The 24,895-nt window shown below is 43.4% G+C and overlaps 2 protein-coding genes across 4 annotated transcripts; both read left to right on the forward strand.

The window, feature by feature from the left end:
* The first annotated feature begins 4,350 nt into the window (after positions 1-4,350).
* On the forward strand, positions 4,351-18,154 carry golga1 (golgin A1). 3 transcript variants are annotated; one of them, XM_029717444.1, is made up of 24 exons: positions 4,351-4,623; positions 5,207-5,527; positions 9,390-9,480; positions 10,143-10,217; positions 10,980-11,077; positions 11,158-11,190; positions 11,312-11,440; positions 11,682-11,851; positions 12,091-12,202; positions 12,362-12,445; positions 12,574-12,699; positions 12,815-12,910; positions 13,054-13,149; positions 13,252-13,347; positions 13,552-13,701; positions 14,100-14,195; positions 14,428-14,517; positions 14,753-14,855; positions 14,965-15,125; positions 15,283-15,438; positions 15,586-15,645; positions 15,761-15,985; positions 17,348-17,434; positions 17,769-18,154. In XM_029717444.1, exons 2-24 carry the CDS (start codon positions 5,399-5,401, stop codon positions 17,847-17,849), a joined length of 2,544 nt encoding a protein of 847 aa, XP_029573304.1. In that variant the 5' UTR covers positions 4,351-4,623; positions 5,207-5,398; the 3' UTR covers positions 17,850-18,154. The 3 variants fall into 3 exon arrangements, with proteins under 3 accessions (XP_029573304.1, XP_029573303.1, XP_029573305.1); XM_029717443.1 differs by having other exon boundaries at positions 4,352-4,623; positions 13,549-13,701; XM_029717445.1 differs by lacking the exon at positions 10,143-10,217 and having other exon boundaries at positions 4,352-4,623; positions 13,549-13,701.
* A 3,001-nt stretch (positions 18,155-21,155) lies between these two features.
* On the forward strand, positions 21,156-23,401 carry LOC115164699 (60S ribosomal protein L35). Its single transcript, XM_029717446.1, has 4 exons — positions 21,156-21,274; positions 21,753-21,889; positions 22,679-22,760; positions 23,214-23,401. Exons 1-4 carry the CDS (start codon positions 21,272-21,274, stop codon positions 23,361-23,363), a joined length of 372 nt encoding a protein of 123 aa, XP_029573306.1. The 5' UTR covers positions 21,156-21,271; the 3' UTR covers positions 23,364-23,401.
* Positions 23,402-24,895: the final 1,494 nt, after the last annotated feature.

Consider the following 24,895-nt stretch of genomic DNA (forward strand, 5'->3'; position numbering starts at 1 on the left):
GAATGGTATCAACAACATGGAAACCACATGTGGTTGATACCATTCCATTGGCTCCATTCCAGCCATTCTTATGAGCCGTTCTCCCATCAGCAGCCTCCACTGTATTTTACTGTAGGCTACTGTACGTAACTTATATACAGTACTGTGTGTTTTTGTGTCTGCTGTAGCTCTGTGTGCCAACACGTGTGTTCACACAGAAATACTCTATTAAGTAATGCCACTACTCTGTTTCAAACGTTTTAGGTGATAGCAGTGTCAATATTTCATGTTTTATTCAAAAACATGTTAGATTTAATGAATCATGGTAGATTACAATAAGAACACGTGAAGTGAAACAGGAACACTTATTTTAGCCACTTTACAGAGAGAGGTCACCGTTTCAGTTTGACTTCGGTCTATTTGCAGCCTATTAGGAATAAACTGTAGAAGATGTTATTTGTCAGATGTTTGATTTTATTTTTGTAATGTATATTTATTGAATTTCATGTATCGTGTAGAGATATATATATATATACACAGTATAAAGCACTCAAATTAGAAATATGTTTAAATGAGAATGTACTCATGCACTTGACTTAGTTATCTTATGTAGTCTTATAATAAAGCTATAAGCCTGATAATTGAGGTGAGAAATTATTATAATGAACATCACTGATCTAAAACATATAGATAGGTTCTTTGATGTAAAATTGTATGTTGGTGCTTTTCTATTTACCAATTTTTATGTTCTGTGTTTGTGCTTTTCTATAAACCAATTTCTGTGTTCATGCAAGTGACTGATTGAACGAATCCTTACAATTAGTGTCTGCAATTTGGCAGTACGCCCAGACCCCTGTTTAGAGAAAGGGATATCTCAGTTTCAAGGTCTCAGCTTAGTGAGAAGAAGCCTTGTGAGGTATTAGTCTGTCACATGCATGAACCAGTATTGGTCAGTCACATGAATGAAGTAAACGTTAATGATTAATTAGTTATGAATAAGCCAAATCATGCAACTACTACTTGTCAGTATATAAAGGAACTAATAGGACTGCCCTGTTAGAGCTCCTGACAGACGTTCACTATGGTGCATCAAGTTTGTTGGAACCTCTCCAGTGAGCTGATAAAAAACAATGATTCATTTAAGATTGACTTTGAGTGTCCCTGTGTAAGAATTTCCACAACAGTTCATATGTCTGTAGATAACCTGATTCAGCAGTAAGCCTAGCTGTGGTTATTTGTGTGAACTGTCTGTGATACAGAATGAGCTTGTGAGCTTGTAGGCTATCAAAATGAGGGATGATGCTATTACTGTAAATCATTAAATACGTGGAAATACAATCAATGGATCTTATGTTCACAGAGAAATGTCATTTTCAAATCAAATGTATTGGTCACATACACATATTTAGCAGATGTTATTGCAGGCGTAGCGAAATGCTTGTGTTCCAAGCTCCAACAGAGCAGTAGTATCAAACAGTGCAGTAGTATCTAAAACAATTCACAACAACACACACAAATGGAATTAAGAAATATATAAATATTAGATCCAGCAATGTCGGAGTGGCATAGACTAAAATACAGTAGAATAGAATACAGTATATACATATGAGATGAGTAAGCAGCATTTAAACATTATTAAAGCGACTAGTGTTCCGTTATTAAAGTGGCCAGTGATTCCAAGTCTATGGATATAGGGCAGTAGCCTCTAAGGTGCATGATTGCGTAACCGGGTGGAAGCCGGCTAGTGATAGCTATTTAACAGTCCGATGGCCTTTAGATAGAAGCTGTTTTTCAGTCTCTCGGTCCCAGCTTTGATGTACCTGTACTGACCTCGCCTTCTGGATGATAGCGGGGTGAACAGGCCATGGCTCGTGGGGTTGTTGTACTTGATGATCTTTTTGGACTTCCTGTGACAGTGCTGTAGGTGTCCTGGAGGGCAGGTAGTTTGTCCCTGGTGATGCATTGGGCAGAGCGCACCACCCTCTGGAGAGCCCTGCGGTTGCGGGCGGTTAAGTTGCCGTACCATATGGTGATACAGCCCAACAGGATGCTCTCAATTGTGCATCTGTAAAAGTTTGTGAGAGTTTTAGGGGCCAAGCCAAATTTATTCAGCCTCCTGAGTTTGAAGAGGCGCTGTTGCACCTTCTTCACAACACTGTCTGTGTGGGTGGACCATTTCAGATCGTCAGTGATATGTATGCCGAGGAACATGAAGCCTTCTACCTTTTCCTCTGCGGTCCGTTGATGTGGATAGGGGCGTGCTCCCTCTGCTGTTTCCAGAAGTCCACAATCAGCTCCTTTGTTTTGTTGATGTTGAGTGAGAGGTTATTTTCCTGGCACCACTCTCCCTCACCTCCTCCCTGTAGGCTGTCTCGTCATTGTTGGTAATCAGGCCTACTACTGTTGTGTCGTCTGCGAACTTGATGATTGAGTTGGAGGCGTGTGTGGCCACTCAGTCATGGGTGAACAGGGAGTACAGGAGGGGCTGAAGACGCACCCTTGTGGGGCCCCTGTGTTGAGGATCAGCGAAGTGGAGGTGTTGTTTCCTACCTTCACCACTGGTGGGAGGCCCGTCAGGAAGTCCAGGACCCAGTTGCACATGGCAGGGTTCACACCCAGGGCCCCCGAGCTTAATGATGAACTTGGAAGGTACTATGGTGTTGAATGCTGAGCTATAGTCAATGAACAGCATTCTTACATATTGATTCCTCTTTTCAAGATGGGACAGAGCAGTGTGCAGTGTGATGGCAATTGCATCGTCTGTGGATCTATTGGGGTGGTAAGCAGATTGAAGAAAGTCTAGGGTGTCAGGTAAGGTAGAGCCTCTTAAAGCAGTTCATGATGACAGAAGTGAGTACTACTGGGGTAGCGATAGTCATTCAGTTCAGTTACCTTTGCTTTCTTGGATACAGGAACAATGGTGGACATCTTGAAGCAAGTGGGGACAGCAGACTAGGATAGGGAGAGATTAAATATGTCCATAAACACTCCAGCCAGCTGGTCTGGGCATGCTCTGAGGATGCGGCTAGGGATGCCGTCTGGGCCGGCATTCTTGCCAGGGTTAACCCTTTTAAATGTCTTACTCATGTCGGCCATGGAGAAGGAGAGGCCACAGTCCTTGATAGCGGGCCGCGTCGGTGGCACTGTGTTATCCTCAAAGCGGGCGAAGAAGCCGTTTAGCTTGTCCGGGAGCAAGACGTTGGTGTCCGCGATGTGGCTGGTTTTCCCTTTGCTGTCCTTGATTGTCTGTAGACCCTGCCACATACATCTCTTGTCTGAGCCATTGAATTGTGACTCAACTTTGTCTCGGTACTGACGTTTTGCCTGTTTGATTGCCCTATGAAGGGAATAACTACACTGTTTGCATTTGGCCATATTCCCAGTAACCTTGTCATTGGTAAATGCGGTGGTTCGCGTTTTCAGTTTTGCGCGAATGCTGCCATCTATCCACGGTTTCTGGTTTGGGTAGGTTTTAATAGTCACAATGGGTACAACATCTCCTATACACTTCTGGATGAACTCAGTCACCGTATCCGTGTATTCGTCAATGTTATTCGTCAATGTTATTCCCCGGAACATATCCCAGTCCGCGTGATCAAAACAATCTTGAAGCATGGATTCAGATTGGTCAGACCAGCGTTGAATAGACCTTAGCCCGGATACTTCTTGTTTGAGTTTATACCTATAGGAAGGGAGGAGCAAAATGGATTTGTGATCAGATTTGCCAAATGGAGGGTGGGGGAGGGCCTTGTAGGCATTTCAAAAAGTTGACCAGAGCGAGTACAACAGTCAGTGTGATGGTAGTTCTACCGTACTATAAGTCCACTCTGAAAACCTCTTCTCCACTGGCGGTTTTGGAGCAGCCTCTGGAATAAGTTCAATTGCCCTGGGGGGTATAAACAAAGGATATTATTCGGGAAAGTCGTATTCCTGATCGAAATGCTGGTGAGTTACTGCCGCTATGATATCCCTCCAAAAGTTCCGGCTGAATGTAATAACACAAAAAACATTCTGGGGTAATAATGTAATAAATAACACACACAACAACAAAAAACCTGCAACGTTGCTTAGGAGCAGAGCTGCCATATCTGTCTGTGCCATTTTATGCACACACAGGTGTAATCACCCCAGTGTCAATCGCCCTGTTTTAGTTAACTGACATGAAGTAGAGTGAATATTTTTCACACCTCGCTTTTAGATGCAGTCTAAATAAGAGAAAGGTGGCTGGCAGTTAGGATTTACTTTCTCCCTGTCTCTGGCCCACATTCCAGTACAGTAGGTGGCGGGAATGCTCCATAACGTTGGATAACAACCACCGATAAATCCCATAAACGAAGAAGAAGAACACCACCACCACCACCACCACCACCACCACCACCCCCCCCTCTCTCTGTTATCGGATATGTCAAATGAACATGGACCCATATGAAACGTCAGCACAGTGAGTGTAGTAGCAGTTTACGTATTGATGTTAGCGAGCTAGCCTAGTAAAATACAGTCCAGACATAGAAAGACATTTGTCGTAAAGCAGTATATTTGTAGAGTTATTACATTGGGAAACGGTAGAGTTTATATTCATTGCAGAGAATACGTTTAACACAATGGATTTCACTTGGATTTTTTTACTTTCTCGAAGTTCATACGGTAAGAGATTCCATTGATTAGCTAGCTACTGTTAGCTAGAGTATAACAGTAACCATAACAGCGTCAGCTATACTAGCTAGCCATCTTCATTGTTGAAACCATCTGTCTTTTCGTGATCAAGTCGTGAACAGTTAACTGAACTGGAACTGACGGATTTCTTAAATCTCGAAATGTTGAAATATTTACAGAATGATAATGAACTATTCAGCTAACGTTAGCTATCTAGTTGGCAAACTGCTAACCGTAGCTAACTTGATGGAGCAGCCATTGCCAACACTGTGAGTAGCTAGCTACTATTATAGCTAGCTACATCGTCTCTCATCTTATCATCCAGCTAAAATATCATTAGCCTCTTTTAGATGTCTCTCTTAGCAAACTTACTAGTTAAACCTGCTGTCACGTGTCTGTCAACTGATCTGGTGTTATGACAAATCATAAGGGAGGCACAAAAGGACTATCTGCAACTGCAAGTTTTACCAACTACCATGAAACATGCATCACTCATTATATCCTCATTCCACATCTCTAATAGTAATAGTCTTCATGCTGATTACTGTGACACTCTCTCTGTTGTATGTTTCAGATTGAAAGAGGAATGACAATGACAGTTCCCTTGCCTGTGAGAGGAGGCTACACTGGAATACAGCTGTTCTGTGACCAAAACAAGGGACCTTGAAGGACCACAGCCTGTGTGACAGAGGACTTGCATTGTGGAGCTTTTGGGGAGAGTAGCAGGCAGTACACTTGGGTAAAGAAACACTAAGGCAAGGTGGAGATGTTTGCCAAACTGAAAAAGAAGATTGCTGAGGAGGCAGCCACAGCCCCCCGGACCGGAGTCCGCATGCCTCGCTCCTACAGCAAAGAGTCCATTACGTCAGTGGGGGCAGACTCAGGGGATGATTTTGTAAGTACCCGTTTTGTTACCTCATTGAGGGAGGGCCTCTGTCCATGCCAGTCATCTTTTGAACCCACCAAGAGTAGTTGGTCACATGACACGAAACACAATCACACACGATTCTTTTCGCTTAAGAAGTTATCCACAGCTATTCTATAAAGGAGCCATCATGGAAGAGAAGGGAGGTTTCTTTTAAATTATTACTTTTGGCCTCTAATTTTAATAGGCTTAAACTTTGCACTTATGAAGCGCACACAATTATAATTTTTATCCTGTACACTCATTCAATTCAACATAGGCTATTGTTTAGAGATATTCTGAGGCTCCTCCCAGACAGTAATGGCCCAGGCCCTCCATTAGTGTTTCTCTCTGTGGCCTGGTAAGAGCATTTCAGTGCCTCTCTCCTATGTAATGGAGCCCCTGGGACTGTCATGATGCTGTAAGTCACTACCATATACATGGAGCATATCAGATATCCCCTGTACCGTGATGTAAATAGCCCTGAATTTTATGAGATCAATATCTAATAATGGCTTTATGAATTTCAGCAAAAGTGTAGGCCTAATGTACAAGACTTACAGTATGCAGAGCCAGGGAAAGAGCACTAAAGTAATTTGCTGCATTTTTAAGTTTGGTGTAATTGTCCTTTATTAACGAGTAGCCCTGCCTATATTTAGATGACATTGCCTTTTGGATTATGAGTTGGGTCTGTGAGTCAGCTAGCTTATTGTTATATGGTTGGGTGTGTCTGGAGATTGGCATCCAGAAGCCAGTGGATGCCACAGTTTAGTGTAAATATACTAGTACGATACGACCGCTCTTTTGTAAATGATGACATGAATTCTAAAATTGTAGTCGCAAACCTGTGTAACCTGAAGCCATGCTCAGGTGTCAGCTCTGCAATGCTCTGTTCACTTGACCACACATGAAACGTATAACACACACACACACAATGTTTCTTTTCTCTTTTGGAGGAGGTAGCTTACCATACTATATGTTGAGACAATTCAGGTTACATTTTCATTAGGCTAATCAGTAATCATTGTGATGGTGTTATACCACATTGCACTGTTAAACATATTTATATTCAGAATATCATGTATTAGGCACTGGAAAATATTTGTTGTCGATGTTATTGGAAATGCATCATAAGTGTTAATCAGTTCAGTGGTAATTTTACACTTCCCCACGGCTACAATTATGAATAAAGTGGCTCATCTTACAGGGTTACCCAGATCCAGTCTTCTGAGGCTGATGTGTATTTAAGTCATTGACTTGCAAGAAGGTCAAATCACCTGGTAGACTATCCCTTGTCAAATCTGTAGTAAAGTTAAATCAGGATGACATCAAGCTAAAGTAAACACACTCATAGCCATGAGTTAGGCACTGATGATGTGAAATGTTGTTGTTATAGCAATAATGAACTGGAGCCTGGCCTGTAGGCTTTACATCATGTCACCTAGTCACAGCCTTTTGTCACCTAGTCACAACTTTTGTGTGGGTCAGAGGGGGGTGAATGATGGGGTGTTATTCTATGTATGTTGTGTCAATTGATTTGATGTATTTATATGGAAGCAGCAGCACTCTTTAATTGTCCAAGTCAAATTTCCCATTGGACAATAAAGTACATCATATTGTATATACACTGAGTATACTAAACATTAAGAACACCTGCTCTTCCCATGTCATAGACTGACCAGGTGAATCCAGGTGAAAGCTATTATCCCTTATTGATGTCACTTGTTAAATCCACATCAATCAGTGTAGATGAAGGGGAGGAGACGGGTTAAAGAATGATTTTTAAGCCTTGAGACAAATGAGACATGGATTGTGTATGTGTGCTATTCAGAGGGTGAATGGGCAAAACAAAAAATGTAAGTGCCTTTGAATGGGGTATGGTAGTAAACTCAGCAAAAAAGAAACGTCCTCTCACTGTCAACTGTGTTTATTTTCAGCAAACAGCAAACAGAACATGTGTAAATATGTGTATTAACATAACAAGATTCAACAACTGAAACATAGACTGAACAAGTTCCACAGACATGTGACTAACAGAAATTGAATAATGTGTCCCTGAACAAAGGGGGGGTCAGTATCTGGTGTGGCCACTAACTGCATTAAGTACTGCAGTGCATCTCCTCCTCATGGACTGCACCAGATTTTCCAGTTCTTGCTGTGAGATGTTACCCCACTCTTCCACCAAGGCACCTGCAAGTTCCCGGATGTTTCTGGGGGGAATGGCCCTCACCCTCCAATCCAACAGGTCCCAGATATTCTCAATGGGATTTAGATCCGGGCTATTCGCTGGCCATGGCAGAACACTGACATTCCTGTATTGCAGGAAATCATGCACAGAATGAGCAGTACGACTGGTGGCATTGTCATGCTGGAGGGTCATGTCAGGATGAGTCTGCAGGAAGGGTACCACATGAGGGAGGAGGATGTCTTCCCTGTAACGCACAGCGTTGAGATTGCCTGCAATGACAACAAGCTCAGTCCGATGATGGTGTGACACACCGCCCCAGACCATGACGGATCCTCCACCTCCAAATCGATCCCGCTCCAGGGTACAGGCCTCGGTGTAACGCTCATTCCTTCGACGATAAACGCGAATCCGACCGTCACCCCTGGTGAGACAAAACTGCGACTTGTCAGTGAATAGCACTTTTTGTCAGTCCTGTCAGGTCCAGCGACGGTGGGTTTGTGCCCATAGGTGACGTTGTTGCCGGTGATGTCTGGTGAGGACCTGCCTTACAACTAGCCTACAAGCCCTCAGTCCAGCCTCTCTCAGCCTATTGCGGACAGTCTGAGCACTGATGGAGGGATTGTGCGTTCCTGGTGTAACTCGGGCAGTTGAGGTTGCCAACCTGTACCTGTCCCGCAGGTGTGATGTTCGAATGTACCGATCTTGTGCAGGTGTTGTTACACGTGGTCTGCCACTGCAAGGACGATTAGCTGTCCGTCCTGTCTCCCTGTAGCGCTGTCTTAGGTGTCTCACAGTACGGACATAGCAGTTTATTGCCCTGGCCACATCTGCAGTCCTCATGCCTCCTTGCAGCATGCCTAAGGCACGTTCACGCAGATGAGCAGGGACCCTGGGCATCTTTCTTTGGGTGTTTTTCAGAGTCAGTAGAAAGGCTTCTTTAGTGTCCTAAGTTTTCATAACTGTGACCTTAATTGCCTACCGTCTGTAAGCTGTTAGTGTCTTAACGACCGTTCCACAGGTGCATGTTTGTTTATTGTTTATGGTTAATTGAACAAGCATGGGAAACAGTGTTCAAACCCTGTGAAACCCAATGAAGATCTGTGAAACCCAATGAAGATCTGTGAAGTTATTTGGATTTTTACGAATTATCTTTGAAAGACAGGGCCTTGAAAAAGGGACGTTTCTTTTTTTGCTGAGTTTAGGTTCCAGGCACACCAGTTTGTGTCGAACTGCAATGCTGCTGGGTTTTTCATGCTCAATAGTTTCCCGTGTGGATCAAGAATAGGTGTGCGTTTATTTTTTCTAGATCAAGAATAGTCCACCACCCAAAGGACATCCAGCCAACTGTGCGACGCATTGGATTCAACAAGGGCCAGCATCCCCGTGGAACACTTTCGACACCTTGTAGAGTCCATGCCCCGACGAAATTAGTCTGTTTTGAGGGCGAAAGGGAGGGGGGGCACCTTAATATTAGGAATGTGTTCCTAATGTTTGGTATAGTCAGTGTAGATCTTGTCAGTGTGATATTTCATAGACTCTACAACACCCACAACGTAGATGTTTCTAGTACCTGCTGACCCATTACTATGGAAGCTCCATTGTGACCTGCTGAGTTGCTGTGCTGATGAGGATCCCTCTGTTCTGTGTGTTTGTGTTGACCTCTAGGCCTCTGATGGCAGTAGCTCCAGGGACGACCTCTCCTCCCAGATCCTCAGAAGGAATGATCAGATTCGCAAGCTGGAGGCCAAACTATCAGGTAAAACATGTCTGTATTGAGCCAGTTTAATCAGAGAAGGATGAGGTGGCCTACACACTGATCTAAGATTAGTTTTGCATTTCCCCATTCAATAGTTAAGGTTAGGTTTGGTGGTGGATAAGCTGATTCTAGATCTGTGTCTAATGTACTTAGAGACAACTTCTACCCAGAGCAGTTCACTCAGGTCAAAGGTCACATAACCAACGGGTGATGTCTGGTTTCAGACCTCCAAGGTTTTTGTTCTGAACACTGACCCTCATAAGGTATGATGGGGGTAACTCTTACAATGTTTCTTTATTCTTTACCACGTTCCCATTCGGTGAACGTTAAGAGCAAATGCCATGGCTTTTAGTCTACCTTTGGGGGTTCTGTGTGTCTTCTCTCCCAGATTAGTGTGATAGCTACTCCTCCCTTAGATGTGGTGTGTGTGTGACCCCTTAGAAGAGGTTAAAAGTTGCACGGCCTCATGCAGCATCTTAACCAGGATGGATTTCTCAAGAAAATCATTGTTTTCTTTCCTTTTGTATGCCTCTCTTTATTTATTTTATTCCTCCTCCTCCCCATCCCTTTACCCTCATCCACCTATCCCCCTTTCCTGGGTGTGTGTTTACTTGTGTGTTTCTGTGATGTTGGTATCCCATCACCCCACCTCCTGCCAATAGACTACGCTGAGCAGCTCCGACTTATGCAGAAGACCAAGGACAAGCTTGAAATTGCATTAGAAAAACATCAGGATTGTACGTACCTTTATTCTCCTCCCGTTTTGCTTCCTTTCTGTCTCATTTGTTTGTCTGCTGGCTGGGGTAATGGTCACCCGAAGCACCATCAGTCGCTCGCGGAGGGGTTGAGAATCATGCTGTCACTTCTATAGATTTCCATATAAACAAATAAATTGATGAAACCAAGGACTTACATGCTTGTTCATATAGAATTGTTTATAAATGTTTGTGGCACTCAGCAGCGTTACAGTTCCTGACACAAACCGGTGCGCCTGGCACCTACTACCATATCCCGTTCAAAGGCACTTAAATCTTTTGTCTTGTCCATCCACCCTCTGAATGACACACATACACAATCCATGTCTCCAATTATCTCAAGCCTTAAAAATCTGTCTTTAACTTGTCTTCTCCCCTTCATCTTTACTGATTTTGAAGTGGATTTAACAAGTGACATCAGTAAGGGATCATAGCTTTCACCTGGATTCACCTGGTCAGTCTGTCATGAAAAGAGCACGTGTTCTTAATGTTTTGTATACTCCGTGTAAGTCCATGTGGGATGTCTGTGTTGGCCATGCTTAGATGCACAGCTTGCCTTTGCTTCTGGGGAACACTTAGTTTGGCATACTGGACACATTCTATGGTCAATTGTACCACCCTTTCACAGCTAGCAGCTACTAACCACTGACAATTCCACAACCAGCTGTTTGAACCGAGCCATCTTTGGCTAGCCTGTTGTGTTCATCCTCTTTCTTGTCTGTCTGTCTTTCTTTCACTATCCAGCCTCCATGAGGAAACTGCAGGACCAGAATGAGACTCACCAGGCCAATAGAGCCAAAATGGCCGAAGGCATGGCTTTAGCCCTGGACAAGAAGGATCAGGTGAGCATCATATCCTTTGCACCACAAGGCATTCATTTGTGTGTGTTTATACTTAGATTAATTCCTGTCTTTGTCTGTAGGAATGGATGGAAAGGATATCTACGCTGGAGCAGGTACACTAACATCTTAACTGCATTCTAACATCTAACAAAAATTCTAGGTTCTCATTCAGCCAGTCAGTCTTGGCATGTGTAGATGAGAGATCTAACTGGGGTCATCCTGTCTGTTTCTCAGGAGAAAGCGTCTCTGTCTGTGAGGCTAGATGATATGATGGAGCAGAGCCTTACTCTGTTCCAGAAGAGGGATGACCTGGACGAGCTGGAGGGCTTCCAGCAGCAGGAGCTCGCCAAAGTCAAACACATGGTACACACTACGGACAACAAGGTCCCATTGTCTAACTCTAACCCACCACATTGCATGTATGAGGAAAGTCAAACGTAAACTTGTCAGTTTGTGCTTTATCTGTCTGTCTATTCTGATTCAAGCTGTAGCTGTGTCAGTAATGATCCATCACAAGTTTACCTATTACCCTAGATAATAATTGTATTTCAACATTTGTTATAGTGAAGTCCTTTCTGTGGTTGATTCTGTTATGTCATGGTAGTTACTGAGGAAGGAGGAGCAGCTGGTCCAGCGGGAGCGAGCGCTCCAGCAGAAGGAGGCCGAGCTGCAGATGGCCAAGAAGGGTATGGCCGAAGCCCAGGAGCAGCTGCGGGCTCTGGGAGAGGAGCATCAGGAAAGTTGCAGGCTCAACATGGAGCTGGAGATGGAGAGGTAAGGACAGGACACAGAGATTGCCTTGATAATGCCATGAATTCAGTAGTTGCAGAGATGCTGGTCTTGATGACTGAAAGTAATGACCTTACTCATTGTAGAGCTTGCTCCCCTCACCTCTTTTCTATAAGGGAGAGTTAGTATGCCAATTCTCTTGATGAAGTCTGCCTGTTTTCTTCTGGGTTGTCTGTGGTTTTGGTCGTTGTCTAACCGTACAGGGTGTTTGTGGTCTCCTTTAGAGAGGAGCTGCTGGAGGTCAGGGAGGAGGCTGAGAAGAAGATTAGTGAGCTGGAGGGCAGAGGCCAGAACCTGCAGAAGGTCATCCAACAGGTATCTGAGGACTTCCAGAAGGTGAGCCCTCTAACCCAGAGATAAATACTTTACCAAAATCCTTTCACTGTATTGAAATGGTACAGATCTGTAATGACAGCATATGAATACAGTAAACTAAATGTGATCATATTTTATAAAACATTTCAGATTTAGTGATCTAATTGTGTATGTTCTTAGTCGCAGAGTGCCTCAGCAGCTGTAGAGAAATCTCTCCATACGTTACAAATGGAGAACAATGCCCTAAAGCTGCAGCAACATAAAGTAAGACCAGACCACCATGTAACTACCTATATCTACCCCCTATTCTTTCTCCTCACCCTGCCCTGTGGAGGGAGGTACAGTATGCTGTGTATTGACCCAATCCTCTCTATCCTTGCTGTGGTCCCCAGGCTGCAGTGACTGATGAGGACAAGGAGCGTGTGCTGCTGGACCTGCAGGAGAAGATCTCCTCTCTGGAGAGACGTCTGCATGGTAACTTGAGTGAAGACGAGCTCCTCCAAGAGCTGCTCAAAGAGGTAACTTAAACAGTCAGCTAATCCTAAAGACAGAGGGACTCCAGTGGAATTAGTTTAAAGACAATACCACAGAGAATAGTGATTCATTTCTTAGCTCCTTTTTCCTGATGTATAGAAGTCCACTCTGGAGCAGAGGCTGGAGGACACGAGAGTTGAGCTGCTGGAGGCACGCACACACCATGCAGACACGGTTAGCTCTTTGGAGACTCAGGTAAACAGTCCTCTCTCTACCTCTTCATCAGCATGATATACTTCTTCACATGCCACTGGCTTAGATGCTCCATTAGTTAACAGTAATACATGGAAAACTGTATGAACTCGTCTGTTAAGCATATTGTGTCTCAACTCCCCCAGATATCCAGACTCAACAACAATGTGACTGAACTACAGACCCTGCTACGACACAAAGACGACTCTTCCAAGAACTACAGAGAGAGAACGGACGCACAGGTAAGAGAACAGGCACACTCGTGGGAGAGAACAATGTAAGCATTTAAGACCTGTGCTCTCTCTCTACCTTCAGTCTCTCACACAGCCCCATGTCTCTCTCAGATAGCAGGTCTGGAACAGCAGGTGCAGGAGAGCAATGAGAGGCTCAAGAACACTGAGCAGCAGATCTCTGACAAACAAGCACATCTAGACAAACTGGTAAATAAATGTCAGATTACGGTGAAAGATGCTCTACCGCCACTGTTCATGGATTAAGTTGAACATGAGGCTGGAGCAAATGCTGTTTAATTGAATTTATTTTCTATAGGCTGAGTAGACTTTCATCTCTCATATGGCAGAGACAGTTAATGTGAGTGTGTGATGCTAAGACGGCCCTTTCCCATGTGGTCCCTCCCCCAGCAGGCAGAGTGGAGTGTGGAGAGGGACAGTCTGCAGCAGCAGGTGTCTGCAGAGCGGCAACAGGGCCAGGAGAGGGCAGGTCGGCTGGAGGAGCAGCTCACTGCACTGCAGACAGAGAGAGACACCGAACACACCTCTGCCCAAGCCAGGATTGTGAGTTACAGTTCTCAGCTCTCACTTGCTCTGTACATTTTAATTCACAAAACTGTTAGTGTAATGTGCTGCGTAGTTTTGTAACCTGAATATTAAGGTCAACTGTATCTTTGGTATTTGATCATTTCTATGCAGATTTTGATCAGCTTATCCATTGGTCTCTGTGGATTGTCCATTATCGGTTGCCATGTAATTTATCTCTGCTACATGGCTGGCATGAAACTGGACTCTCATACAAGGCCATCAAATATATATCTATCGATATTGGACTGTGTTCCTATGCATTCTAATTTCTGCTTTTCTTTCTCAAACATCCCTTTGTCTCTGCTTCTCTCTCCCTCACCAACCTCTCGCTCTGTCTCTCTCGCTCCCTCACCCATCTGTGTTGTATTTCCCAGAGTGAGTTGGAGCAAGAGAGAGTGTCTCTGCTGAGGGGGAGGGATAAAGCTGATGTGGCTATGAGGAGGCAGGCAGAGGAGCTGGAGCAGGCCAGGGTAAGACACACTTCCTGCTTTATATTAGGCAGTCAGTTGAAAACAGGAAGTCACAGATTTCCTGATGAACAAGATATTTTTTTAATTAAATTGCGTTCTTCAGTCACTCCAGATGTTTTGCATACTGTGCCACACCATTTCTGTGAGAACTGCATTCCTACATTACAACTCCCCAAAAATTGTCCTGTTGCCTGTACAAACGGGGTAATGGTGTCCCTATATGTGTCCCCAGTCAGAGCTGAGCAGCAGGCAGACAGTGAGTGTGGAGATAGCCATGGCTCTGGAGGACACCAGGAGACAGAAGGAGGAGCTCCAACTACAGGTCTGGAGATGCATGATACATACTTACTCTCACATCATACATTTTTACTGTACTCTTTGAAATAACAAACAAGATTCTTTACACTGTGTTGGAACGAGGTTTAAAACAATTGCAGATGCATTTGCCTTAATCATACTCAGGCAGAATGGGCGTTATCTGTTACAAAGCCATGAATTCAGCTTGTGTTGATTATGTGCTCGTAAATAGATGATAATGTTACTGTCTCCTTTTCCAGGTAGGAGAGATGATGGCGTCACTTCAAACAACATCGCAGGAACTGGCCCACGTCACTGAGCAGCTGAAGCGGAAAGAAGAGGAACTCCAAACACTTCGCAATGGTAAACACGTTCTCTGTCGACAGGTGCCCTTTTCCTCTATCTCCCATGCTATGTGAATTCAGAAGTTGTAGTTTGTCTGATGTTCCCTTCCACGCTGTTTGTGTTGCAGAGCTGCAGAGCGCCCAGAGCTCCCTGTCCCAGCTGCAAGAGGAGGCGGAGGGGCTGCAGGTGGCAGCCCAGGAGAGGCAGGAGGAGAAGGACAGCCAGCTGGTCAGCTTGAGGCAGGAGCTCCTAACCCAGAACGAGCAGTTGGACTCCTGCCAGTTACGGGTCAGAACACACACAGGGAGCACAGTCATTAAGCTTTTAACTCACATACTGTACATAAGTCCAAAGTCTGTCATTACATATCAAGTTAGGTCTGCATGTCTGTTGTTGATTGACTTTGCCTGCGTTGTCTGACTGCCTCTGTCTGTGTCCCTCCCAGGTATCGGAGCTGGAGGTAGAGGTAGAGACTCTGACGTTGCAGCAGACTCCAGAGCTGTGTGAACTGGACCAGAATGGGACTGTGACGGTGGATGACCTGGACCACATGCAGAAGGCCAACCGAGACCTGGAGCAGCAGCTCAGTGACAAGAACAAGGTCAGTACTGGACGAACCAGAAACCATGATCACCACACAGGCATGGTCAGATAATTAATGCTTGTCTGAAATAGCTGGAGCAGGACCATTTCATTATTCCTGTGTGTTTTTTGTGCTGTTATTGATTGGATGACTGTTGCTTTACAGACCATTAAGCAGCTGCAGCAGAGGCTAGCAGAGCTAAAGAGGACCTTGCAGAAGGAGCTGGTGAGACATTTCGATAACTTAGTATGGGTATCATATTTAAATAAAAAAATAAAAGATTCAGTTCATTAAAATATTGTTCTGTTTGTGATGGTTTGTGTCTGTGTTTCTGGTGCAGAAGCTGAAACCTGAAACAGAGTCCGATGGGAAAGAGAGGGCCCAAGAAGGGAGAGGAGAGAGGCAAGAGAGGCCAGACAGAATCATTACAGAGCCCACTCCAGGACCGTCCCCGGGCCCAAACACCACTGTCACCAACACATCTGATCTCAATGACTCACGAGAGATCAACTTTGAGTACCTCAAACACGTGGTGCTAAAATTCATGTCATCCAGAGAGGCTGAGGTGAGAGCAGTCCACCTAGTCCCTGTTATACACAGCTAGGCCATATACACAGCTAGGCCATATACACAGCTAGGCCATATACACAGCTAGGCCATATACACAGCTAGGCCATATACACAGCTAGGCCATATACACAGCTAGGCCATATACACAGCTAGGCCATATACACAGCTAGGCCATATACACAGCTAGGCCATATACACAGCTAGGCCATATACACAGCTAGGCCATATACACAGCTAGGCCATATACACAGCTAGGCCATATACACAGCTAGGCCATATACACTGAGTGTACAAAACATTAAGAACACCTGCTTTTTCCATGAGACTGACCAGGTGAATCCAGGTGAAAGCTATGATCCCTTATTGATGTCACTTGTTAAATCTACTTTAATCTGTGTAGATGAAGGGGAGGAGACAGGTTAAATAAGTATTTTTAATGCTTGAGTGGTGCTACGGGCTAAGACACTGTATCTCGGTGCAAGAGGCATCACTACAGTCCCTGGTTCGAATCCAGGCTGTATCACATCCGGCTGTGATTGGGAGTCCCATAGGGCGGCGCACAATTGGCCCAGCATCGTCCGGGTTTGGCCGGGGTATGTCGTCATTTTAAATAAGAATTTGTTCTTAACTGACTTGCCTAGTTAAATAAAATATAAATTTAGACGTGGTTTGTGTAAGTGTGCCATTCAAAGGGTGAATGGGCTAGACAAAATATGTATGCCTTTGAACAGGGTATAGTTGTAGGTGCCAGGTGTACCAGTTTGTGTCAAGAACTGCAATGCTGCTGGGTTTTTCACACTCAACAGTTTCCCGTGTGTATCAAAAATGGTCCACCACCCAGAGGACATCCAGCCAATTTGAGACAACTGTGGGAAGCATTGGAGTCAACATGGGCCAGCATCCCTGTGGAACACTTTCAACACCTTGTTGAGTCCATGCCCTGATGAATTTCGGCTGTTCTGAGGGCAAAATGGGGTGCAACTCAATATTAGGATGGTGCTCCTAATGTTTGGTATACAGTCACCAGACAGTTTATTAGGTACACCACCCCATTCACGAAAATGGATCGTTCCTACAGACAGTGAGTCACGTTGCTGTGGCTTGCTATATAAAGCAGGCAGACAGGCGTCGAGGCATTCAGTTACTGTTCGATTGAACGTTAGAATGGGCAAAATTAGTGACTTAAGCGACTTCGAGCATGGTATGATCGTCGGTGCCAGGTGCGCCAGATTCAACTGACAAGTGACTGTGCTTGATGGGTGTACCTAATAAAATGTCCGGTGAGGGTATCTGATGTCTATGGTCATGGCTGAAGTCTAAATCTCTCTCTCTGTGTGTCCCTCTCTCTGTATCTTAGGCCTATCAGCTGATCAGAGCGGTGTCTGTGTTGCTGAACTTCACTGGTGAGGAAGAGGACATGTTGAAGCAGACTCTGGAGTACAAGGTGGCTTTCTCCTTTCACACCTCGTTTCCCTGAAACGCATGTCAAATGAATGGATGTTATGGCCTGAACCACAGCCAGTGTGTATCACATGAAATAGGCCATGACCCTATTTTGTCCTCAAATGTTGTCATTTCTTAAATGTGCGAGCTATCTGTTGTTTCTTTTAGAATGACTTCAGCTGCATCTGGAGGGAAATTGTTATTTTTATAGAGGATACTATAACATTCAAACCCATGTTTTGCTACCTATAGACCCTTCACCAGTTGTAATACTAGTTTTAATAGTCCAATGATATTTCATTTGATATAATTGTAACTATCGCTGTGTTTTTCAGATGTCCTGGTTTGGATCCAAGCCTTCTCCGAAAGGTATTGTCCGGCCATCAGTTTCAGGGGCACCTGCTCACTGGAGCTGAGGGGCCCGAGAGAGGAAGAGGGGACAGACACACATAACTTTTATCATGTGTTTGCATGACTTCTCCCACCACTGTGGCAACCAAATGAACATTGTAAAGAGGACACAACCCAAGCTTTAAAATGGTTTCTGACATGACACAGATTCCTATGTACTGTAGCTCCTCAATCTTTCCTGAGAAAATGTTTTTTTCTTCATCTTCAAGAGAAAAGACAATGGCTCTACAGTGACTAAGAGGGGCAAAGTCTTGTTAATATGGTCTAATATGGTCTGATTTTTATTTACAAGTAAAATGGTTAAAGCAGACATGGTGTTGACCCAATTGATAAATGTTAACCTTAAGAGAAACCCTCCTCCCTCCCCTTGGAATGAGGTTAACATTAGATCTAGCTCTGTCATGGACACAGTACAAGTACACTACATTACCAATAGGTATGTGGACATCTGCTTGTCAAACATCTCATTCCAAATTCATGGGCATTAATATGGAGTTGGTCCTCCCCTTTGCTGCTATAACAGCCTCTACTCTTCTGGGAAGGCTTTACACTAGATGTTGGAACATTGATGCCGGGGACTTGCTTACATTCAGCTAAAAGAGCATTAGTGAGGTGGGGCACTGATGTTGGGTGATTAGGCATGGCTCGCAGTCGGCGTTCCAATTCATACCAAAGGTTTTTGATGGGGTTGAGGTCATGGCTCTGTGCAGGCCAGTCAAGTTCTTCCACACCGATCTCAACAAACCAGTTCTGTATGGACCTCATCGTGGGCACGTGGGCATTGTCATGCTGAAACAGGAAAGGGCCTTTTCCAAATTGTTGCCACAAAGTTGGAAGCACAGAATCGTCTAGAATGTAATTGTATGCTGTAGCATTAAGATTTCTCTTCACTGGAACTAAGGGGCCTAACCCGAACCATGAAAAACAGCCCCAGACCATTATTCCTCCTTCACCAAACTTACAGTTGGCACTATCCATTCGGGCAGGTAGCGTACTCCTGACATCCACCAAACCCAGATTTGTCCGTCGGACTGCCAGATGGTGTAGCGTGATTCATCACTCCAGAGAACGCGTTTCTACTAGTCCAGAGTCCAATGGCGGCGAGCTGTACACCACTCCAGCCAAAGCTTGGCATTGCGCATAGTGATCTTAGGCTTGTGTGCAGCTGCTCGGTCATGGGAACCCATTTCATGACGCTTCCAACGAACAGTTATTGTGCTGATGTTGATTCCAGAAGCAGTTTGGAACTTGGTAGTGAGTGATGCAACCAAGGACAGGCGATTTTTACACGCCATGCGCTTCAGCACTCAGTGGTCCTATTCTGTGAGTTTGTGTGTCAGCAACAGGTGTTGCTGAAATAGCCGAATCCACTCATTTGTAGGGGTGTCCACATACTTTTGTGTATATATGGTGTATGTCTTATTCTCCAGGTGGGATGGGTCAGGCCTACCAGATTGTCACAACTCTTTTTGACAGAGAAGATTATTTATGTCTCTGCTCCAATGTTTTTTTTTCTTTAATTTAGACATAGAAAACGGTATTTACTGCCGATGACTACCTATGGCAGGGTTCCTCAACTAGCGGCCCGTGGTTCGAATTTGGCCCACTTGTGGTTTTATTTGGCCCCCAATGTTTTCTGAGCAAAAACACTTTTTTTTCTTCTTTTTTTATATATTGTTGGACATAAGACTGTAAAAACACCAGAAAATCAGCTCCAAGTTATTTTAATTTTGGACATCTGTTCACAAATATCCTCCTGAAATGATTGTTTTAGTCTAATATTATTTCTGTTTGGGATTCTTGCGGTCAATTTGCAGTCTACAAATATTTGTAATTATGTTCCAGCCCCCTGACCATCCAAAAAAATCTGCCTGCGGCTGGATCCAGTTGATGATCCCTTCTCTATGTTTGGGAAAGGGATTTTGTTGAATTGTGAGTGCATGATAACAAGAATCTAGAAAATGCTACCACCCCAATCAACCCCTCTTCAATGGAACGCCCCAAGATTTCTGATGGACCCTTCACAACAGTCTTTAATTTGGTTCTTTCCATTAAAAATATAACTTCAGATGGCTTATGTAGGAAAAATCCATGTTAAAATCAGAACTTGAGATGTCTCTGAAGGGGAGGTGAGAGTCATACATCAATGTCTTTGATATCAATGGAGAAAATCTATGTCATGTAGACAGAAGAGTACTTTTTAAATATGTTAAATAATTATTGAAAGCTATCTAAATCACAATTATCGAAGGATGTGCTCTACCTTTACCTGCCTTGTGTTTGTGTAAATGACAGTACATTCCATGTCTATTTATATATGATAATTGTACATATGCATTGAGAACTTTATAAATCACTGGGTGTAAATAATTTTGTCTGACTTCTTGCAGTATTTTACACCATGTTTTACCTGTCTATGTAGCCAGTCTTGGCTTGATGCTCTGTCTCACTGTTCATTGGCATCCTGTCAGAACTAAGTGACCATTTGTGTGTGCTTACAATGTGAGGGCATTAACAATGTACTGGAGGAAAGACCCTTTAATACAAGTATGCATGCCTTATAGCAGAATGCATTGGATCTCTGCAGAGAGGGAAAACCTGTCTCCTTACATTCTGAATAGAATGTGAACCATATTAATGGCTAAGGTGTGAGGCAGCAACACACCAGTCTGCACTCTGAATTATACTCCCATATCATGTGAGAAATACCCATGTGTCTGGTTATGTTACAGTACTGTAGCATTTGATGTCACATTCATTGGGTTTGTGCGGTCAGTCAACTCTGGGGCTGGGAGGTCGAAGAGGAAGGAGACAATGATCTATTGTGTGAACAAGGTCCTCCCCTTCTTTAAACTTTTGTCATAAAATGGACACGGTCTACATTCAATGTCAAAACACCACACTGCGTTAAGTGACCTGTTATTGAATAGTATCTGGTACCACAAATTTAGTATATTTCCATAGAACTACAATAAGCACAGGTGGCTATGACTCTACTGCAAGGTCACCATAAAAATACCTTATGCACTTTTTTTTTGTCACTTCTGTTTGATTCTGCTGTGTTCAACTCTGGTTTTTAACAAACAATCTAATAAATCACAACAGATTCTATTAATTCTCATTTTAACAAGTGCTACCACTACAAGTTATTTTGTTTTGTCTTCATTTCTTGTTAATAAATAAATGTTAAGCATAAAAGTTTGTTTTCATTACTTTTTCTTGGGGACATGTTTTTTGGGCACTCCACGTGATTCTAAGCAGAGATGCAGCAGAACAAAGTAAGCAACAATAATTCCCAACTGAATCCACTGAGTGGCGCTGTGGGCATTTTCACCGATACGCAACAAACGGAACGCCTCGGACCGGAAGATAGCTTCTGAGCTAACACGTTATCGGTCTTTCTTTTCCTGTGGCAGCAACGAGGAACATGGTGAGAGGCTCGCGTCTGTCGTTCAATTCAGTAAAATTGCGCTGTCTAGTCCACATAAAACGACCACAGTTGATAACATCCATGAGCATAAATATCTTGTCTTGCCACTTGTTTGTGAATGCTCGATAGAGGTCCTTCATCTGTCACTTGCCACCATAATAACCAAACACGAGCAAGATAAAAGCTACCGCTACTAGCAAATGCATGGATGTCTAGTTAGCTACGTCGGCTAACTATCAAACGTGTCTAGGCATACTACTTGCAAATGAAACGGTTGTTCGCTAACTAACTAGTTACGTCGGTTAACTTCCAAACACTTCAGAACAATGCTTTCGATGCAGTTAACGTTGTATGTTGCCACTCAGAATAGTTATATTCATTTTCAGCCCACGTTGACGTTTTGTGGACAAAATGGTTAGTTCGCTAGTTAAGTAACGTTACATTTTCAAAGATAACTTAATATATTTAATCTTCACAGGGCAAGATCAAGGCTAGAGATCTGCGGGGCAAGAAGAAGGAGGAGCTGCTCAAGCAGCTAGATGACCTGAAGGTAGAGCTGTCCCAGCTCCGCGTAGCCAAGGTTACTGGTGGAGCTGCCTCCAAGCTCTCCAAGATGTGAGTATTATTTGGACTGCAGAAGTCGTAGTTAGAGTTTAGCCTGGGTTCTGAGTGGGCTGTAGTTATCACTGTCACACAATCTATGGCTACATCATGGTGGAGAATTGAGTGGTTTCTCAGTTGTAATCAGAGTACGGCGATGGGTATATTATTGAATTGGTATGCAGAGATTTTAGTCACCGAAGATGGCATGCCTTCAATTGTGTAGGCAACGCCACGCACATTTACATTGGAGATAAAAAGCACGGCACATCCCGTGTGTCACGAATGTTGAATAGATTTATATTTGAACTTACTCTGCCGATTGTCTGTGGTTTTGGTCATTCAAGTGGTCAAAATGTGAGGTTAAATATCCCCAGCAAAGTATTATTGAACAGAATTCAGACTGGATCTGTGTGGCAATCGAGATGTTTGCTCATGACCGAAGACACGTGCACAAGACTGAAGTACATGCATACTACCATGGTTTTGTGCATGTCAGGCGATTGGATATTGTCTCAAATTTCAAGCAACTAAAGTACCACAGCACACAGTAATTAGATTCAATATTCAAGCTTGAAATTAAAATCTCCACGATTTTGCAGTGTTTTGTTTGACAGTATTCCAATAATTGGTATTCAATTTGTATTTATTAGTCAAGGTTTTTAGGTATAGTAGGGCAATAAATGTGCTTCTCTTTTTGCTCGAATCTCAAATCTTTTTGCTCGGATCTCAAACGCCCTTTAAGTTGAGGCTTCTTATCCTTGCATTTTAATTAACCCTTATTTTTGGTTCTGTTTCCTCTAGCTGTGTCGTCCGCAAGTCCATCGCCCGCGTTCTGACTGTCATCAACCAGACGCAGAAGGAGAACCTGAGGAAGTTCTACAAGGTAAGAGCAATGCCATCCAGACACACGTATTTAAGAAATCCGTTAAGCAAAACAGAACCTGCTGATGAACAGTCAAAAGCAACGGGCAGGCGTCTGACCACAGAACATCGGCTGTCGTATTCTGTTAATTTCCCAATGATTCTACATGTTGACTCGCCACTGTTCATCAATACCCAACAGGGGATCTGCTGCGTTTGGTGCGGGTTATGGTGTCTTGTCAACCTTGACCAAATGTTAAACATTCTGCAGATTAGTTTGTAAAGTGACCCATGTAACCTCAATATTTGAGAACTAGGATGAGTGCCAACCCTGACTATTCAGCCCATCTAAGTGCTGAAGACCATAATTGAACAAAATGCAATAGCAGCAACAGTTCTGTTTTTTGGTTTTTTTTGTATTAGTTTGAATGCCCATGTAGTGTTTATTTTAATTTGATTGTGAATGTCATTTCAGGGTAAAAAGTACAAGCCCCTGGATCTGAGACCCAGGAAGACCCGTGCCATCCGCAGGAGACTTAACAAGCATGAGGAATCTCTCAGAACCAAGAAGATGCAGAGGAAGGACCGCCTGTATTCCATTCGCAAATTTGCTGTCAAGGCTTAAGGCTGTTTCTCTTGTACAAATAAATTGACTAAAAATAAGTATGTTGTCTTCTGTAAAGGGATGGCACTCCAAATTGTGACTCATTAGTGTGGTAATATATCTGCCTCAGTGAACACGTGGAATATTGATTGCAAACATTTAGAGTAATTATTTGGTGAGACATCTTATATCTGCTTTGCAATGTTAATATGCACTGATAATGGATGTTATGTATCCTGACGAGGATCCTGTTGTGCTATTGGGACAGCAGCAATGCCTTTGCTAAAATACTGATTTGAAGAATGTTGTATTTCATAACAGGACTGTAAAGATCTGGCATGTACTCATTTACAGGGGCGCAACTTTGGTTTTAGAAGTGGGGGGACATTAAAAATAAAATATCCAGTTGGATAAACACTCCAAACAGCCTACCCAACCACTCGGAGGCGTCCGCGTTGTCCTAAAGCACACTATTGCCTATTTCTGTATCACATTCCAATTATAAAATGGGGGGGGGTCTTCAGTTACGGTTGGTTTGTGTACTTGAGGTACGAAGTGATGATGAACGAAATCCTAGGGTTATATGAACAAGCATGGTACCATACTTCCTGTCTTATACATCTATCTATTGTATGTGCAATATCTCTACTCTATTGGAAGTAGGGAGAATGTTTTTGGGGGGGGACCAGAAAACTTGGAAGTTTGTTGGGGAAACGTCAGACATTCGTCTGCAAGGACAACATGCATCCCACACCTGTCTTTTGTATAGTGCACTGTTTTCCATTTTGACTTTGGTAAATCTGTTGAGCAATGTGTCCTGTCTGTCGTCCAATGAAGACCACACAGCAGATATTACAGTTGGCCATAAAATGTCATGTGACATCTGGGAACACGGAACTGATTTCATGTGTTCAGGAGAAAACATTTGCAGATCCACACATTTTAAATCTCTTAATAAGCAGCCTTCCCTGTAGCTCAGTTGGTAGAGCATGGTGTTTGCAACGCCAGGGTCGTGGGTTCGTTTCCCACGGGCCAGTACGAAGGGGAAAAAATGTATGAAATGTATGCATTCACTACTGTAAGTCGCTCTGGATAAGAGTCTGCTAAATGACTAATATGTAAATGTAACATCAAAATACATTTGTCGTGCAGGACCATACAGCACTCAATGAGAATACATCAGACTTAGAAAGTTGTCTATTACTGATTTTTTTTATCTCTTTGGTACTTTCACAAGTATGTGGTAAAAACAAAACAGATTATCAAAAAGGCTGTTTTTCAAAACTTGTACCAGATTTTTAATTGACTAAATACAACATACCGTACCTTTTTCATCAAACCTCATTAATTTTTCATCTAGAAATACCTTTCATATAAAGTCATTGCCTTTCACAATGCAATGCTCTCAATACTTTTCATATGATTCTCTTCTCATTTGTTTAAATACATTTGACCATCACTTAATCCAACTGTGCTTAACGGTTAATCACTTAACTGTTTGGTAAACCTATAGATTTTAAACTGGTTTGTCTACTATATATGGATTTTGAGAA

Source organism: Salmo trutta, chromosome 27, assembly GCF_901001165.1.
Source record: "Salmo trutta chromosome 27, fSalTru1.1, whole genome shotgun sequence".
Taxonomy (NCBI): domain Eukaryota; kingdom Metazoa; phylum Chordata; class Actinopteri; order Salmoniformes; family Salmonidae; genus Salmo; species Salmo trutta.